Raw genomic sequence first — 18,607 nt, forward strand, 5'->3', positions numbered from 1 at the left:
ATGCTGTCAGCCCAGGGACCGCCGAGCACTGCTTATCCTCAGCTCTGTGGCCACCAGTCAGCGGCGGGGAGCTGAAACTCCGGCAGGGAGACCCTGTGGGGACCCGCTCTTGGCCGTCAGCAGCTGTGTCCATGCCGGGCCTGCGGGTGCAGGAGCACCCGGATCCCCACCGGTGGCCCCAAAGGGGCCACGGCCGCCCGTACGTGGAGTGCGGCCACGACCACGTGGGGTGTCAGGAAAAGCACCCCCAAGGCTGGGCTCACCGCCTGCAGGATCAGGGGTGCAGGGGGCCCTGGTCCGGGGGTCCGAGCATACGTGGGCCCGGACAACAGAAGGGGTGCGTGGGAGGGCTGCGCAAGGGTCCGCGTCGTCCGCTGACACGGGGCGAGGCCAGGAGGGGAGATTAGCCAGCGGTGTGCGGTGGCTAATGTCAGCCAAAGTCCTCACCCTCGTGTGGCCGCAACACGGTCCCCACGGGTCCCAGAGGCTCCGACCCCAGCGGCCGTCCCCGGGCCGGGTGGCCCCTGCCGAGTGACAGGAAGGAGCGGAGGAGCCCAGGAGACGCCGGAAGAGGGACGGGCTCTGGAGGCTGTTTTCTCGCTTCCCAAGCTGCGATCAGAGTCCCCCTTAGATGACGCCAGACCCCAGCCTGGGGCCGGCTGGCGGCCGAGCTGGGACAGGAGCCTGTGTCCTGATCCCTGTCCCAGGAGTGACAGCAGGCCCCCGGGAGAGTCCCCCCCTCTCCCGCCCTGCAGAGCCCTCCCCCCCCAGCTCTGCATGGAGCCCCCAGGCTGGGTCTCCGTGGGGGTGTGGGCATCACTGGATCGCTTTGGGGAGCGAACCCCAAACTTGTGCCGGGAGGTGTGCTGGGAGGTTCGTGTCCTCAGGAGGGTGGGGGCGGTGTGCCGGGTCGCGAGGCTCTCCCTAGGTCTCCGCGTGTGTCAGGTTAGCCCAGTCAGGGAAATGGTCCAAGTCAAAGATGACCCGTCCCCACGTGTTGACAGCCAGAAATACACAGAAGACTCCGATTATGTTCATCATGAGTCCTGTTTTCACCTGGAAAAAGACGGGTCAGAGTCAGCACCCCCGGGTGGGCCGGGCCGTCAGAACAGCCGTGACCGGCTGGTCTGCTGGGCTTCCGTCCCTGGGCCGTGCTCTGTGCTATGTGCTCAGCCGGCCCCCAGGCAGAGCAAGGCGGGTCGGCAGGTATCCTCGGTGCTCAGAGCCTCCGGGAAACCTCCACACCCAGGCCAGCATTTGGAAACAGCCTCGGGGAGGCGGCCTGAGGCCCAGCGGAGGCTCTGTGACCACGAGGGCCTTCCTTTCTGGCCTCCCCCTCCCATCCCAGGTGATGGAGCCAAAGCAGAAAGGAGGGGGTCGTCCTCTGTCTGCGTTTGCGTCCAGGACATACATCCCCCGCTCCCAGGCGGTGGCCTCTCTCGCCCCCTCCCTGCTTCTCCTGACTGTCCTCGCGGGCTCCTGCGGGTCTTGGAAGCCCGTCACGGCCTCGCGGGACCCCCGCCCTCACCCTTTCCGAGGGCTCAGTGAGGGCTCCCCAGGTGAGAGCTTCCACGCCTCACCTCCCACCTCTGGGGGCAGAGCGGTCCCCGGAACGTGAGAACGTCTCAGAAAAGAAGCAAAGGAGCACATGCATGCAAACGCACAGGTCGTGGCTGTCACCGGTCGGTACCCCTGACGCCAGCCGGGAGTCGTGCGTTACCATGTCAGAAACCTTGAGGTGTCCGTAAGCAAACACGATGGCATTGGGCGGGGTGGCCACGGGCAGCATGAAGGCAAAGGACGCGCTCAGGGTGCAGGGCAGCATGACGTACAGCGGGTTGAGGCCGATGGAACGTGACTGGGGAGAAACACGGCGCCACGGGTCACACACGCAGGCGCCGAAGGCTCCAGGGACCGTCTCTCTGAAACGCGTCCCCCTAATGCGCCCTGTGCCTCTGTCCCGCCGGCCCCTCTTCCTGTCGGCACGGGTCTCGATAAGAACCTTGCTGGGCCCTGAAGGCTGAACCCGCAGCCACCTCCCGGGGAGGCCTTCCCAAAGGCCCCCTCGGTCCATTCAACACCTACTTCCTGGGCACCAGCTACATGCCACAGACCATGCCGGGTGCTCAGGCCACACCGAATCTCGCGGCGTCCCCGCAGCCCACGTGAGCACATGGCTGTCCGCCTGCCATGGACCTAGAGGGCCCGCGTCTCCTCACCTACGCACACACGTGCTCTTACACATGTCTGGGATCGTTTTGCATACGGAATTCGATACCTCTTTTTACTCTACAGCTTAAAATTCAGCCACATCAGACAGCGCCCCGCACCGAGTGGATGTTCGTTAACTGTTTGCTGAATGGACGAATAAATACTACAGCTCACAATATTTGTTCGTGTCTATCGAAACTAGCGATGATCCCTCGTGCAGATTTATGTGCACGTGACGACAGACGCCTGTGCAACATTATATCAGCAAAGCACTCAGGAGACAGACTCATCCCTAAGCCGGTGGCCGCAGAAGCAGGCTGCTTAAATGAAAACGTACCTACAAACAAGGGGACAGCTTGGGGCTGTGAAGAATGACAGCACAGGAAAACAAAATTCAGGTGCAGAGCAGGACCACAGAATGAGGCCATTGGTTTAAAAAGAGTGTGTGTGTGTGTGTGTGTGTGTGTGTGTGATACATCCAGAAAGATACCTAAGAAATGAATAACAGAGGGGCACCTGGGCTCAGTCGGTTGGGCGTCTGACTTTGGCTCAGATCATGATCTCATGGTTCATGAGTTCGAGCCCCAAGTCGGGTTCTATGCTGACAGCTCCGGGCCTGGAGTCTGCTTCGGATTCTGGGTCTCCCTCTCTCTCTGCCCCTCCCCCGGTCGTGCTCTGTCTCTCTCAAAAATCAATAAACAGGGGCGCCTGGGTGGCGCAGTCGGTTAAGCGTCCGACTTCAGCCAGGTCACGATCTCGCGGTCTGTGAGTTCGAGCCCCGCGTCGGGCTCTGGGCTGATGGCTCAGAGCCTGGAGCCTGTTTCCGATTCTGTGTCTCCCTCTTTCTCTGCCCCTCCCCCGTTCATGCTCTGTCTCTCTCTGTCCCCAAAATAAATAAAAAAACGTTGAAAAAAAAAATTTAAAAAAAAAAAATCAATAAACATTTTTAAAAAATTTTAAAAAGACGTTAATAACAGAAATGGAAGCTGGGGGGTCAGGGTCTGGCGTTACTGGACATTTGTTAGCCACGTGTAAGTATCATGTTTTCAACTCTAAATACCCTTCAAAGCTGTGATCCCCCGCCCATGCTTGATATTTAATCTCCCCAATCCTCTGCTGTTATGAAAATATTTTTGTAACAAGTAACTCTGTGATGGATTGTTCTGGAATGAGCACCTCTGGAGATCTTCCCGAGATACATTCCCAGACATGAAATTGCTGGGGTGGACCTCAGGTTAGGGTTCCTGTGGGTAAACAGGTCTCAGGAAAGGCCACGCCCGGGCACACGCCCTCTGGGGAGGGCTGAGAGGCCCAGGCAGGGCCCCCGTCTGTGTCCTGACCCCCCTTTCGTCCTGGCCTTGGATGTGCACGGTGTATGCACCCCACGTGCCTCTGTGACCCAGCTTGGGGGTCGCCGCCTGCCCCCTCTCCTGGGGTGGGTGCTGAGGCCGGGGCTCCGGGGGCCTCAGAGGTACCGTGGGCTTCTGCTTCTAGGAAAGCCTGTCTTCCAAGGGCCTGGCCACACCCCCAGGTGAAGACCTCCAGTTGTCTGGCTCTGGGCTGGAGGCCTTTCCCGGGGACGGGGGGCGCTCACCAGTGCTGGCCCAGCAGGCTGCTTAGGGGAACCGAGTTCCAACACTTTCATCCCTGCCCGGAACGGAAGGACAAAACCACTGGGTTTTACTTCCATGCACGCGGACGCCGGGGCACAGAGTGGAAATCTACTGACTTGAATCCTGAGCTCTTGGCTCAGACTCCTGACTCCAGGGTGACAACCACGGTCTCTCCCAGGCTCGGGCTGTCGCCCACAGAAGATTTCCACGGCCCCCCTCTTACTTGGCCCTAACCACAGCTTGGACCCAGGTCCTCCGACCGCCAGCCCAGCCTCCTGCTGCACCACCCTGAGGTCGGGACCGCCGCGCGATGGGCGTTGGAAGGAAGCGTAAGAGATCACAGCCTCTCCGTGCCCTGCCTCCTCCTGAGTTCCGGCTCGCACATGCTTGCCCACAGCACAGACCTCTAGCCTGGCACCGCCCCCCGCCCCCGCCCTGACCGTCCTCTCCCTCCCGCCTCCCCAAGACCCAGTCCCCCAGGGTCTCTTCCTGGCGGCCCCGCCCGGCTGCCCTCGTGCACACCCCGGGCTACATGCTCCAGACCCTCCAACACCCCCATGACACTGGCCCGCAAATCCTGTCTCCTCAGCTTGAGAAATAACCAGCCACATTTATAAATGGATTTTGAGGGCCTGGTTCTTGCTGTGCACTTTGGGGACCGCGGAGGACCCGAGGACAGAGACCGAGGGTCATCAGAGGCTCAGAGGCCCAGGCCCGCAAAACGTGTTTGGGCTCCGTGCCTTCAGGGACCCAGGACACGGTCCCAGCTTGGCGGCTTCTTGTGCCATGACGGCTAAGGGTCCCCTTCCTGGTGGGTCACTCACCATGGAGGCGAAGATGGGCAGGAATAGGGTCGTGGTGGCCACATTGCTCGTGCACTCGGTGAACACGGCAACAAGCAGGGACAGGATCAAGGTGATGGCCGCCGGGGGCACAGAGTGCAAGGGTTCCATCTGCTCCCCCATCCATTCCGACAGCCCCGAGGCCTTGAAAGCAGAGGCGGGGGGGGGGGGGGGCAGTCACCAAAGGCTGCAGGCCCGGGAGCTCAGCCCCTCCTGCAAGTCTGACTCTCTCTCTGCATAAGAGCCATGGGTGGGCTCCACGAGGCCACACCCTCAATCCCTACCCTCGCCCTGCTGTCTCCTAAATCTGTTTCCAGCCCAGCTGGTCTATAACTGAATTTTGGCCCAGTGACACTCAACATGCCTCTACCTGAATTCACTCTCTCTGGCCCAGAGTCTGCTCCCCGGGGCTCCCATACACCTGCCGCCCACCCTGGGAAGCTGGACACCGCCCTGGGGTCCCTGTCCCCTTCTTCCTTATGCCCACTCAGCCACCCGGTCACCCAGAGCTCCTCATCACCATCTCCTCTCAGCCCCCGGTAGCTCTCCACGCTCAGGAGAGGGATCCGAGGCAGACACTGGGGATTTAGAGCAGGAGCGAGTCTCAGGAGAGAACAGCTCACGGGGCCTCACGCTCTGAGACTGGGTTGGACGACCGACTGTATGGGGCGCCTGCTGGATCTCCCTCAACGCCTCCCTGCTAGGTCTCCTCGACCTCAGGGTGTTTTCCCAAGTGCAGATCTGACTGATTCGCCGCGGCCACCACCCTTCAGTGGTCACCCACTGTCTTCACAGTAAGTTCACTCTCTCTGTTGTAACCCCCGGCGGAGTGGCTGCACCAGCCTCCTCTTCTGCTGCTCCTGCACTAGAAACGGCACACTTCCCCCTTCACTCAAGTGTCACTTCTCCCTGACATGCTTTTCCAGATACGTCCCCCTCGCCAGGCTGCAAAGGCCTCAAAAGCAGGGACATATATCAATCTCCTCTGTAATGCTCAGACTGATTTAACAGGGACATAAAGGGAATGTTTGATGAATGAATGAATGAATGAAGGAATGAATGAATGGGAGATAACAGATGGATGGATGAGGTGACCAGATGAATGCATTTGTTCATCCAAAAGATATTTATATCCTTGCTATGCACTGGGCTCTATTCTAGATGCTGAGGGAACAGCAGAAATAAGATAGACCAAATTTGTCCATGACATTCTATTCCTGGATGGATGGATGGATGGATGGACAGATGGACGGATGGAAGGGTGGATGGATGGATGGATGGATGGACAGATGGACAGATGGATAAATGGATGGATGGATGGATGGACAGATAGTTGGATGGATGGAAGGAAAAATAGATGGGTGGATGGATGAATGGATGGATGGGTGGATGGATGATGGGTGGATGGACAGATGGACAGAAAGAAGGATGGATGGATGGACGGATGGATGGCAGATGGACAGATGGATGGATGGATGGATGGATGGACGGACAGCCAGTTGGAGGGATGGAAGGAAGGAAGGAAGGAAGGAAGGAAGGAAGGAAGGAAGGAAAAACGGATGGATGGATGGATGGACAGGTGGATGGATGGACGGACAGTTGGATGGGTGGATGGATATCAGCACGAAGCTGGCTCATCTCTCCCTCAACCTTACTTCTTCCCTACTGGGGAGGAAGAGAAATAAGGAAGTTTCATTTGTGTGTGTTTTCTCCTAAACGCCAGTCCTCTCCTTCTGTGTTGCTACATACCTATGTAGAGAAAAATGCTTAAATGTCAACTGTATCAACAAGGAACTCATCAAGTAAAAGAACCAGGTGTAGTGGTGGAAGTGGTCACAGGGACTCGAAAGAAAGACCTCCCAGAACAAATCAAAGCAGACATCATTATCGCCAACCCCCGGGGCAGCCCTCACAGCGTCCCCTGCCTCTCTTGGTTAACTTATTCTCTTGGTCACTTATTCACTCGTTTCTGCAATTTTTCAAAGAGCACTTTCTCTCTTCCAGGCACTGCCCGTGTTGCAGGACCTCTCGGTGACGAGACAGAGTCCCCTGTCCTCAAGACGCATGCAGTTCTGCGGAGCAGACACAGAGCCACAGAGCACAGAGCAGGGGTGTGGGCAGAGGGACACCTCAGGTCTCTGACGCCGTCTTGTGCAAGAGGGGCCCTGGCAGCCGGCAGCCGGGGGCGTTACCTCACATCCTTTGGCCAGTGCGAAGCCGCCCCCCAGCAGCAGCACGATGCCCCAGGGCACTTTCTCCTGGGTCACCTTCCAGGTCAGCAGCGCAGGGGGATAAAATGGAGCTTTCCTTTCTGGGAAGAAACAATAAAAGACACACATACACAAGCCAGAGCGGCAGCGGGAAGCAAAAGAGGTCGATTCCAGGGGATTCAAAGCCTGTGTGGACCAGGGACGCCCTCCCAGAGCGAGGTTTCACCTCAGCTGAAACTCACAATGAACGCCACACCCAGTGCTGGTGAAAAATGCTGGGTAACGCTGTCACCCACTCCTGGGGAGCATACGCATTGGCCCAATCTTTTTGAAAAGCCATTTGGCATATATACCCTTACAATAACACGACTCCTGGAAATTTATCCTAAAGAAGAAACACCTAGGGGCGCCTGGGTGGCTCAGTCGGTTAAGCGTCCGACTTTGGCTCAGGTCATGATGTCACAGTTCGTGGTTCAAGCCCCACGTCGGGGCTCTGTGCTGACAGCCCGGAGCCTGGAGCCTGTTTCCGATTCTGTGCCTCCCTCTCTCTCTGCCCTCCCCTGCTCATGCTCTGTCTCTCTCTGTCTCAAAAATAAATAAAAACATTAAAAAATTTTTAGAAAAAGAAAAAAACACCTATGCACCTGAAAACACTAATTGATAGCAACGGAAAATTCCAAATGGCCAGAACATTACACAAGAGAGAACAGTTCCGCCCGTCGATGCGCTACGATGCCGTAATTAGAGAAAATGGATGTGAAGCCTGTGGCATTAACAGGAAGTGATCATACCGTAAAGACACGAAAACCCAAACAACCGAGAACCGGAATCTGAGCGGCCCGTGTAACACACATGCATCCCAGCAAAGACCGGAGGAGAGAAACCGGAAAAAGCATGGATGGCCTTGCGGGAAATTGGAAACGTCTGTCGGTTCTCTTATAATATTGCCAAGGTTTCAAACGTTTGGAGGGCACAAGAGAAGAATTTGCAGAAAACAGTCCCCAGGGAAGGCCTGACGAACGCTCCCGGGGCCCTTACCCTCCTCCGTCTGGCCACGGAAGTTGAACTGGGGCCTCTGCGAAGGCACTACGAACAGCAAGGTGGCCACAAAGGTGGCCACGGTGGCGTCAGACGCGTACCTAGCAGAGAGAGCACACGGACGTGCCCAGCTCAGTTTTGGGACCATCACCACTCGATGAGCCTGCTCTGCGTCTACAGGCTCAGCCGAGCGTGAGGACTGGAGCCCTAAGGGCCGTGTAGACGGAACCCTGGCTGGAAACCAGGATGTCCACGTCTCTGCCCAGCTCTGCCCCCAGCTGGGTGACCCTCAGCCGCTGGCTTCCCTCTCGGTCTGTGCTGCTCCGTGGACGAGCCTCATGACCTCTGCTCATCAGACTCTCTGGAATCCTGGGTTCACCAGGGTGCCCACGAGGGCTTTGGTGATAACTCAAGAGCCTTCAAATGCCACAGGTGGCCACAGGCAGCTGTCCGCCCGCCCGCATGGCCTGCCTTGTCTGGGACACGGGTGTTTCTCAACCTTGCTTCCTTCTGGCCACAGAACAGCTCAACCTGGAGGGAGGCAGCACACATCCTCCGGGCCAAAGAGGCCCTGGACCCCGGACTCCGTCTGCTTTCAGAGGGAGGAGAGACGGCAGAACGGAAGTTTGCAAGCTAGAGCTCCGGGCCCAGCAAGTCTCTCTCCGTCACATCCCGGCCACCCTGCCTGGCCAGCGGGAACTGTCTGCGGGCCTGTCGCGAGGACTGGGGAGAAGAGAACCGGCCGTGAACCGAGGCAGCGCTGCAGAAGTCACGCGCGGGGCCGGGGAACCCGTAACTTACTTTGTCTCGCCCTCCTCCCAGGCCAGCGACACCCAGCCGGGCATGAAGCCGGGGTCCCGGGAGAACCACAGGCCGACCAGCAGGAGGAAGCAGAGCAGGACGTTGGCCTCGGCGAAGGAGAACGGCCCCAGCTTCCTGTACTCCCGCCGCAGCAGCTCACACACGGCCTTCTCGTGATGCCTGCTCTCCAGCCCACAGCCCCAGGACGCCTTAAAACTGGAGGTGCAGAGGCAGAAGGCGGCGAGGCCGGCCGGACAGTCAGACGGCGCTGCCTGTCGCCCACGGCGGCCCTCACCTGCCGGCCCTCCCCCGCAGGGCGCGGGGCGGGAAAGTCTCCGTTAGGTGTGCCCAGCGCGTGGCCCAGGGCGCCCCCAGAGCCGGAGGGGGCTCCCCGGGAGCCTGTGGCCACGGCCACCGCAGTGCGCCCTGCAGGACCTCCCCCGGAGGTGCTGGCACGAGGGACGAGGAGGAGGAGGGATCCCTGGGCAGCTGTAAGGGTACCTCAGCCGTGGGAAGGGCCGGCCAGGGCCACAGGGCCCCGGACACGGGCCCACGGGATTCTCCGGGCATTCCAGCCCCCGTCAGCCTGAAGGCACTGGGCGAGGCCAACAGGACTGTCCCTGGAGAGCCCTCCCTGGCGGGAGCGCCTCCTGACCCCTGGGGCACACTTCCCGGGAGGGCAGGGGTGCACGGAATCGGCACCAAGGGCCAGTCTGTGAGCTATTCTCGTGACGCCGGCTCCCGGGATAAGGGGCCACCCGGTGCTCTCAGCTGCCCGACTCGTGTCCGGTGCCACACGTCCGGCACCGACTCCACGGCGGCTGCAGATGGGACTCCCTCGGGCAGGTGGGCGTCTGTGCCGGCCCCCAGCCGTTGCCGCCACGCCTCCCAGACGCCCCCTCCCTGACATGAAGCGGTTCGCTCCCGGCCCAGGGCTAATCTGGCGGCTGCCGGGCTGGCACCCAATGCCGGCGGGTGGGTCGGGCTGCCCGCGGGAGACCCGGGCCGGGGGGTGCGGGGTCCTGTAGGATGGCCGCCACAGAGCCCCTGACCCAGTGCTGCAGAGCCAGGGCGGGGAGGCCCTCGGACCCCCAAGGGCGTCGCCGGGGAAGATGCGCAGAGGAACCCCCATCCCTGGCCCCGGGGATAGCCTGCTCAGGAAAGCCGGGTACGAGCCGGCTGTGATGTCCCGTTAGTGCTGGGGGCCTGTGGACCCCAGGGCTGGACGTGAACTCGTGAACTCGGAAGGCGGCTTCCCGGACGAGCTTCCTAGAGGAGGCTGGAGGCAGCCTCCCTGAGGTCGTGCCCCACGACCTGAGGTTGATCCCCAGGACCATCCAGATGCGGGACCCGGATGAGGGCACCGCAAGAGGCAGGTGCTACCCCTGATCCGGTGAGGGCATCTAGGAAGCCTGGGGCAGGGACCCCCGGGGCCCGAAACGCTCCAGGCACGGCCTGCTGCTCCCACCATCGGGGCTGAGTGGGAAAAGCTGTCCTGGCGAGGCTCCGGGGAGCTGCCCACCCACCAGGCTCCGCGTCGGGTTAGCAAGGACCACGGGGCTGGAGCCGCGGGCTGGCAGTGTGGGCACGGCAGCCCAGAACGCAGAAACAGGCGGCCGCCCTCCTCAGAAGGGCGGCAGAAGCTTCGCCAGGCTGGGGGGCCACAGCTGGGGTTCCTGACATGACATCCCCTGACGCTGGCAGTGCCCCTGTGGCCTCGGGGCCAGCCCAGCGCCCCCTGCTCTCTCTGCCAGGAGCTCAGCGGGCCTCGGGGCCCCGGGCAGCCCCCCAGCTCAGGCTGGCGCCCCTGACGCCTGGCTGCACCGGGCCTCGTGGCAGTCAAGGGCAGTAACCCTCGGCCTCCCCAAGAGGGGCTCTTATGGACTCCGCTGTGTCCCCCACGTTCCCATGTTGAAGCCCTAACCCCCGGCCAGACGGGCTTGCCTGAGCCTCGTACGGACGCACCGGACCCACTCACCTGAACCTCATATAGACGCACTGGAGCCACAGCCAGGCCAGCAACAGCATCACCAGCATGTTGGGAAAGGCAAAGCCAAACCAGGAGGCGAAGTTCACCAGGTCTTTGCTGTCCGGAAACAACCTGAAGGGAGAGACACAGAGCTGTGCACGGTGGCCCCGGGGTGGACGCTGAGACCGGGCCTCGCCACACACAGAACAAGACCGGGGGGTGGCTGACCGCCCTGCCTGAGCACCCGGGCCCCCCTGGGGACCTCGCAAAAGTCAGGGCCTCGCCTACACACAGGAGCCGGCCAACAGCTTCAGGGCTCCACGGGTGAGGTGGGGGAGCGGGGGGGCCCTGGGAAAGCCACCCTCCCGATCCTCCTGGGGCTGGCGGAGGGTCACTTCTGCGGCGGCCGGCCCTCTGCCCCCAGGCACCGGCTCCCTTAGACACAGCCTTCCCCGCTCGGCTGCCTTTCCCAGAGGAACTCCGGGGAGAACGGTAAGGCCATCGTTATAGAAGGTCCTCGAAGATCCAAACAGTCTGCGTGTTGGGCCTCAAGTGTCTTCGGGCTAGGCTCCTTCCCGCCTCCCAGCTGTCCTGCCTGCTGGCCTGGTCCAGCGGGTAGCTGCCCGTCAGGGCCCCTCACTCGGTGATCCCAGCCCCACCCGCACCAGCCGGGCCCAGGAGGAGATTCCTCAAGGCCTGTGTCCCTTTGTGGCCAGGGCGGGAACGTGCCCACCAGCCCTGAGAGTTTTCTGCAGCCCCTTCAAGGGCGCTTAGAGGCAACAAGTAACCTGACCTGTGACCCTCCCATAGGGCACCACCGTTAACAGCCGGGGTTGTTAACGCATCGAGCCCGCTGCCAGGGGGCTTCTGTGTCTGTTTTCTGCAAGTTTGACGGGGACCCGGCCTCTCGCGCCACACTGTCGTTTCCCTCGACTTCAGCTCCGTATTCAGGGTGCGTTCCCGTCGGAGCGAGAGCCTGGGGAGGAGGGCAGGACTCGCCCCAGAGCAGAAGCCAGCCTGTGGGGTCTCGAGCAGGGCTGTCCGGCCCCGGCCCCAGCCCCGGCCCCAGCTGAGAAGGAAGGAGAGCTGGGGGCCCCCCGGCCCCGGGCCCTCCTTATGTCCCCAGAAGGCAGGCCCGTGACTCACTCGTGCATCTGGCCCAGGAGCACCACGTTGGGCCCCGTCCCTGTCAGTGTGGCGGTCCCTCCGATGCTGGCCGCGTAGCACACGCACAGGGTCATGGCCTTGCGCACGCTCCTCCGGTCGCGGTCGGCCCGCAGCCCCTCGGGGGGCCCTTCGAAGGTCACTTGGCTCCCTGTGGGGGGCACGCGGCAGGCTGAGCTCCAGCGCCTGACCTTGCCCCGGGCCCCTGCGGCCAGCCTCCACCTCCTTCCAGGAGCTCAGCTCCACACAAATCCGGCAGCTTCACACATGCCCTTCTCTCCTGGTGCCCTGTCCCTGCTCAGGCTGTTCCCTCCGCTGGGGGACAGGGACAGCCCTCCGAATCCACCTCAGGGCCCTCTCTCCCCGCAAGGCCCGTCCCTCTCCAGCGCTCCCTCGGCGTCCGGCCGACCGCCGAGGCATCCCTGGGTCAGATGAGCCTCGCCGGGGGCCTCCCTACCCGGCCTGCCGGGCTCTGCCGTCCCCGGGGAGCGTGTCTGTGCACCTCTGTAGCCGGAACCCGGCCCGGGGCCCGGCGACAAGGCCATCGCCCCCCCACCCCGGGGACGTGCGGTGAACGCGGCAGAGAATGAATGAGACGGGCGCTCTCTGGCCCGCCCCGGGGCCTCCCCCCGCCCCCCCCCCCGATGCCTGTGGGAGCAGAGGCCCCCCGGGCAGGGGCAGGTGCGGGCAGGGGTGAGGGGCACCCGGGCCGGGGCTCACCTGGCAGCTGGCCGGCCCTGCCCTTGTCTGCCAGCTCCAGGGCCCCCAGGCCGGCCTCGGCGGAGCCGGCGGTCTCCATCTGCTGTAACATGGCCTCCACGATGGGCACCATCATGGCCGTGGTGGCCGTGTTGCTGATCCACATGGAGAGAAAGGCCGTGACGCCCATGAAGCCCAGCATCAGCCTGTTGGGGGGGGGGGTGGCAGGGAGGGAGGTTCCCAGCATCAGCCTGCAGAGGTGGGGAGGGCAGGGAGGCCACAGGTTCCCCCGGCCCCCCCCCTCGGGAGCCAGCGGGGGACGGGACAGCCCTGCAGGGGTGGCAGGGGCCGGGGCCGAGGCGTGGAAGCCGGTGTGAGACCGGATGGTGTCGGAGGGGGTCACAGCTATAGTGTCTCCCCCCACAACCCTCCCCACAAACATTCTGACACCCCTGTGCCGGCTACGGGGTCACCGAGAGCCTCAGACCCAGTCACAGCTGTAAGGGGCTCCCATCCAGCAAGTGAGCGCCAACATCCAGGTGGAGCCGGCCCAGTGGGGAGAGCTGGCCCCAGAGTGACCAGGCTGGGCGGCCAGCCCTCAGGGGTGGGAGCCTGCCCCCCCCCCGCTCCATCCACGCCCTCTGCCCCCTCCACTCGGCAGTGGACCAGGACCACAGACTGTTCTGGAAACATGTCCCTTTACTGGTAACACCCCACCTTCCCCAGCGTCTAGACTGGCTCCTCGTGGAGAACCTGTCGGACCGCAGCCTTCTCCGCGGCCTCCCTCCCAGCTCCCGCCACCAGGGCCCAGCACATCCCCTCCCCCACCCCCCAGCCTCCCTGGGACATTCGTCTCTGGCCGGATCTGGAGGAACATTCCCACGTCTGCTCCCCCTTTGGCTGTGAGCAGGGAGGGTCTGATTCTTCCCTGAGGCTCCAGGGCCGGGACTGGAAGGCTGGGGGGGAGGGGGGGTTGGCTGAATGGGACTCCGCTGCTGGTGGTCTCCGTGCTCCTGTGGGCCAGACCCCTCCCCGAGGTCTCCAACCGGCCCGAGGAAGGATCCAGGGAGGTTCAACAGGTGTCCACGCAGGTGGGCCCCATGGACCCAGAAGAGCAGAGGCCAGGAGGAGGCCACGTCTGCATGAGTCAAGACCCCACGGAGGCTCAACAAAAAGCCCCCCCAGGACGGGCAGTGCCGTGGACGGCCGGAGCCCGAGCTCCCAGGAGGAGTGGAGACCAGTGTGCGGCCGTCCCGGGTCTGGAAGGCAAATCTGTGCGGCTCACTCCAGAACGAGGTCCACCTGCTTGTGGAGAAGCCACACCCTCCAAGGATCCCGAGAGTGAGGATTCTGAGAATTCTAGAATTCAAGCCTCTAGACTACGCGGGGGCTCTGCATTTGACCCCGTAGAAGCTCCCTGCAGAAGCTCCAGGGAGCGTGACAGATCGGGGGCCGGGGTCTGGGAGTGCCCGGCACGACCCCGGCACATGGACTCCCCAGGAGGGATGTACCGGGAATTCACCAGCCGCTGCCTCCGGAGGCCGGGCTGGAGACACAGGGACACAGGCCTGCCTTCACTGAGGGAGCCCCAAGAGAAAGGTGCGGCCTGAGTCCCCAGTTAGAGGCTCAGGCCCGTCCGACCCCCATGTGGCCGTCAGCAGTCTTTAGCCTGAGGGCAAGGTGGCAGGTGCTGCGATCAGGGTCAAGTGCTCCGCCCGCCCGGGGTCTGCAGGTGCTCTCACCACACCCAGGGGGTCCCGCTATCGTCACCTCCATGGGATGGCGGGAAGAGGCCTGTGGCGGGCAGGGGGGACCTTGCAGCCATGAGAAAGTGAGGTACTGAGTGAGGTGGGGGGAAATGACATAGTGGCTTCTCTGCGGCGGGGGGGCGGGGGGAGTGCATGTGCCAGCTTCGGAGGGGCGGCCTTTCTGTTTCCCCTTGAACTGGGCTGTTGACCCGCCCATTTCCTGCTTGATCCAGCCTCCACCCGCTCGGTTCCCTGCGGGACCTGCAACCCCTCCCCCAGGTCCTCTGAACACACAGGGGCCTTCCCTGCCCAGTCTCTTCTGCATTCAGAGGACCTTTACTCCCCGCTGCTCACACGCGCCACCCAGGGGTCCACTGCCTGCCAAGCCCTGGCGGCCGGCCCTCGCCCGCGGGGCATCTGGTGTGGCGCGTCCCGCCCCGGCCCGGCCGTGCAGAGCCCTGTGCCGAGAGAGAGAGAGAGAGAGAGAGAGAGAGAGAGAGAGAGAGAGAGGGCGCTCACTGTGCTGGCTTGGCCCCCACCCACAGGAGCGTGCGCAGGGCTATCCTCTTGTGCAGATTCCAGCGCTCCACGGCCACGGCCATGATGAGGCCGCCCAAGAACAGCATGTTGGTGTCCTTCATGTACTGGATACACACCTGGAGGACAGCACGGGGCCCATTAGGGCCACCCCGGCCCCGGGACCGGCCAGCAGGCCGGGCCGCCCGAGTGGGGACGGAAGGTCAGGAGGTCCGTCCGCGGGCCAGACCCGTCGGGTCCCCAGGGGGCCGGGCAGCTCCGACAGGGGCTCGGGGAGTGCGCCACGGGGCAGACGCAGCATGCCGCCGGGGGCCCCCGGGGGCGCTCACCTGCTTGGAGTCCAGAATCTTCAAGAGCGGGAAGAGCAAGGCCGGCATGAGGGAGGTGACGGCCAGGGGGATGACCTCCGTGCACCAGTACACGGCCATGAGGATGATGACGTAGGCACACCTGACGAACTGAAGGAGCAGCCCTGAGGCCTCGGCACCTGGTGCCCCCTTCCCCCACCAGGCACACCCCCCCTCCCCGCCAGCGGCTGCGGGCACAGCCGGAGCAGGCTGCCGTAGTCAGAGGGCCTGCCCTCGGGCCGCCCCACCGGCACGGCCTCCCCGGCCCAGGACCCGAGGGGACCCAGGACCTCGTGCCCCTGCCTCCCAGCTGGGTCCTGGGCAAGCCCTCGCACCTGTGCAGGACAGATGAAGAGAGGGGGCGTGGAGGAAGAGGGGGGAGGGGGAGGACGACGACATCGAGGACGAGGACAGAACACAGAGGTCCCCTGGCTTCCCACGGTCCGACCCAACGGTTTTGCGACCCTCCAAGGTGCCAACGTGGCCACACGAAGTAGGATCCGTATTTAGAATTCCCCGGGCTCCGCGCGAGCGGCCGGCCTCCTCTGTGACCCTGGCGACAGCGGCCTCAGCTCAGAACAACCGTTCTGCGCCCCCACGGGCCTCCTGGTTGTCACTCTCGGGACCGCACTCCACGAATTGCACAAGACATTCGACACTTTAGGTCGGAGAGGCTGGTGCCTGGACTGCGGGGCCGGCTGGTGAGCTCCAGGCGCCACGGCAGGGGCTGAAGGCTTTCTCCGCCTAGATACCTTCCACTGGCCGTGGGTTGACGGGGACACAGCCCCGTCCCAAGTCCAGGAAGATCTGCACCTGTTTAGTAACGCGCCGGTCACGCTCACAACAGCAGAGGCGACGGGGATCCTGGCCCCCTGCCGTGGAGGACGTGTTTCTTCTCGGCCGGCACGGGAGGTCGGGACCGCCCCACGGTCTCCAGGGGACCCGCTCGCCCCAACTCCTGCTTCGGCTTCTCACTGCCATCCCAAAGGGCTGCCCGCAGCGCCTGCTCCCGGAAACTAGCTGCCAACCGGCCCGCGCGGAGAACCGCCGGCGCAGGGTATTCAGGCTTGTTTTTACCACTGGGCTTTCTCATCAGCACCTCCCGTCACAGAGGCCTCGAGCTTCCGAGTGGAGTCGAGCCCTGGGCGGACCGTCCGTCGGTGCCGTTAGCCGCGTAGCCCCCGGGACCTCGGCTTCGCGGTGAGACAGGCCTGGTTCTGGCACGAGCCGGAGGCCGGCCGCTCACCGGCTGTAGGACTTGGGGCCCCGGCCCCAGCGCCTCCGGGGACGGGGATGACCTGGCCCGCCTCCCTAGGCTGGCATTTGGGGTGCCCGCCCAGACCGCCCTCTCCCCCCTCCCGGCCCTTCCCCCGAGTCAGCCACACCGGCCGCCCCTGCCCCTCACCGTGCCACCGCCCCCCTGCACCCTTCTGACCTTCCCACGTCCGGCCCCGCACGCGGTGGCTCCCTCTCCCAATCCGCGAATCTGTTCGGGGCATCCCCCACTTAAAAGCCTTCTGTTGCCTTCAGGACAAAACCCAAATGCCTCAGCAGGGCTCAGGAGACCCCCTGGGAGGAGCAGGCCCTACAGACACCGCCCCCCACCCCCGGCCTGGAGGGACCGCTGGCTGCACAGCTCCGGGGTTCTCCCCGGCCCCTCCCCCGCCCCACCCACCCTGTGTCCCCAGCAGCTCACACCCTGGGCTGTCACGGCTGGCCCCCACCCAGCACACACACCCAACAGCGACCAGCTTGGGGGCAGAGCCCAAGCCCGTGGGTCACTCTGTCCTCAGCACCCAGCACCGGCTGACACCCAGGGGCCGCTGGCCGAGTACCAATGCGGGGACAGACCAGCCGAGCCTGAGCCGTCCACCTGACGGCAGATGCACCTGTGCACGGTCACTTTCTCGTCACCCAGGCAGGAGACCACCTCCTGTGTGCAGGAAACACTGCACCAAGACCTGGAAATTCTCCATCTGGACGGTGTTGCCAGTCATAAAAAATAAACTTCCTTCGGCCTCCCAGGAGCACCCCAGGGCACTGCCCGACGGCCCGGACACTGCCGCGTGGGGACCAGCGGTTCTGCGGGGGACCGAGCCAGCCTTGAGCTGTAGACGTAGCATCCGTGGCCTCTGCCCCCACTAGACGCCAGTAGAAAGGGCCCTCTCCAGGGGTGATTGTAAAAATGTCCCCAGACTTTGCCAGACGTCCCGGGGCCCGGGGCCTGCGGGGGTCAATGCTGGTTGGAGTCGCAAGGTTCAAGGTAGGACTGCAGCGCGGTTAGAAGCCCAGGCTTTGGTGCTAGACAGACCCGATCCCTGTCTACTGTCTGCCACTGTCTGGCCTTCAGGGTCCCTGATGTGTCTGCACCTTGGTTCCATGGCGGGGGGAGGCTAGGAATGATCCCCTCCAGCGGCGGACAATAAGGAGGTACGTTGTAGAGACTTTAAAAACAGCAACGCTGTCCCCAAATCCTTCTCTTCGTCATCATCCTGCCGTAGCAATGCTCAGCAAGGTCGCGGATACACCCCCCGCCACTCCCAGCCTGGCCCTCTCCCGGCTCGTGCCCAGCCAAGAGCACCCATTAACGTCCGGTGTGCAGAGAGGGCTGGGTGTGACTCATGTCGTCTAAACTCAGCAACGTGACATGTGTAACCACTTTTCACGGCCCGGTCCCTGGAGGCACCAAATATAACCCGCTGGGAATGCGTCTGGAAGGGAGCTTAATTCCGAGAGAAAGGTGGACAGTGGGAGTCACAGGGCAGTGCCCAGCACGCAGCGGGTCAACAGCCGTCTGCCCGATGCACAAGTGAATAAAACCATGGCTCATTATGAAACTAATTAACAAGCAAGGGTGTCTGTGACACGGTGCTTTACGGGGAAACGTGGGTGAGAGCACATCTGTGCGTGGGTGTGTGTTAGGGCACTTAAGGGTGTTTTCATGTTCATATTATATGTAACAGACCTTGCAATTAAGAATTTTTAAATAATTTTGGGGCACCTGGGTGGCTCAGTCGGTTGAGCGTCCAACTCTTAGTTTTGGCTCAGGTGGTGATCTCGCGGTTGGTGGGTTCGAGCCCCGCGTCCGGCTCTGGGCTGACACTGTGGAGCCTGCTTGGGATTCTCTCCCCCTCTCTCTGCCCCTCCCCTGCTCGTGCTCTGTCTCTCTCTCTCTCTCTCTCTCTCTGTCTGTCTCAAAAATAAACATAAAAAAAAAACTTAAAAAAAAAGAATTATTTAATAATTTTAACAAAACAAACAATAGGATGAACATATTGTTTATTTTGTTAAAGAGCAACCTTCTCGGGGAAGGACCCAGAGAAAACCCAAGAAGTGGAGCAGAGATGAAGCCAGGAAGGATCAAGGTGGAAAAGGAGCAAAGCCGGGGGGAGGGCCGGGCACCAGCAGAGAGTGGCTGCCTGGGAGCC

At 62.6% G+C, this 18,607-nt stretch overlaps 1 protein-coding gene across 2 annotated transcripts in view; it reads right to left on the reverse strand.

Moving 5' to 3' along the window:
• Nucleotides 1-560: 560 nt before the first annotated feature.
• Nucleotides 561-18,607, reverse strand: part of SLC13A5 (solute carrier family 13 member 5) — a 20,729-nt gene continuing 2,682 nt past the window's right edge. For both annotated transcript variants that reach the window (XM_040453534.1, XM_040453533.1), the window contains exons 2-12: nucleotides 15,162-15,290; nucleotides 14,815-14,951; nucleotides 12,569-12,753; nucleotides 11,831-11,999; nucleotides 10,694-10,816; nucleotides 8,716-8,931; nucleotides 7,915-8,015; nucleotides 6,859-6,977; nucleotides 4,649-4,810; nucleotides 1,721-1,858; nucleotides 561-1,056 (exon numbers count right to left, since the gene is read on the reverse strand). In XM_040453534.1, coding sequence (XP_040309468.1) covers nucleotides 925-1,056; nucleotides 1,721-1,858; nucleotides 4,649-4,810; nucleotides 6,859-6,977; nucleotides 7,915-8,015; nucleotides 8,716-8,931; nucleotides 10,694-10,816; nucleotides 11,831-11,999; nucleotides 12,569-12,753; nucleotides 14,815-14,951; nucleotides 15,162-15,260 — 1,581 coding nt within the window. In that variant the 5' untranslated portion in view covers nucleotides 15,261-15,290 and the 3' untranslated portion in view covers nucleotides 561-924. The remainder of the gene's footprint in view (nucleotides 1,057-1,720; nucleotides 1,859-4,648; nucleotides 4,811-6,858; nucleotides 6,978-7,914; nucleotides 8,016-8,715; nucleotides 8,932-10,693; nucleotides 10,817-11,830; nucleotides 12,000-12,568; nucleotides 12,754-14,814; nucleotides 14,952-15,161; nucleotides 15,291-18,607) is intronic.

The sequence above is a fragment of the Herpailurus yagouaroundi genome, unplaced genomic scaffold (assembly GCF_014898765.1).
Source record: "Herpailurus yagouaroundi ecotype Mexico unplaced genomic scaffold, PumYag 208, whole genome shotgun sequence".
NCBI classification, from domain to species: domain Eukaryota; kingdom Metazoa; phylum Chordata; class Mammalia; order Carnivora; family Felidae; genus Herpailurus; species Herpailurus yagouaroundi.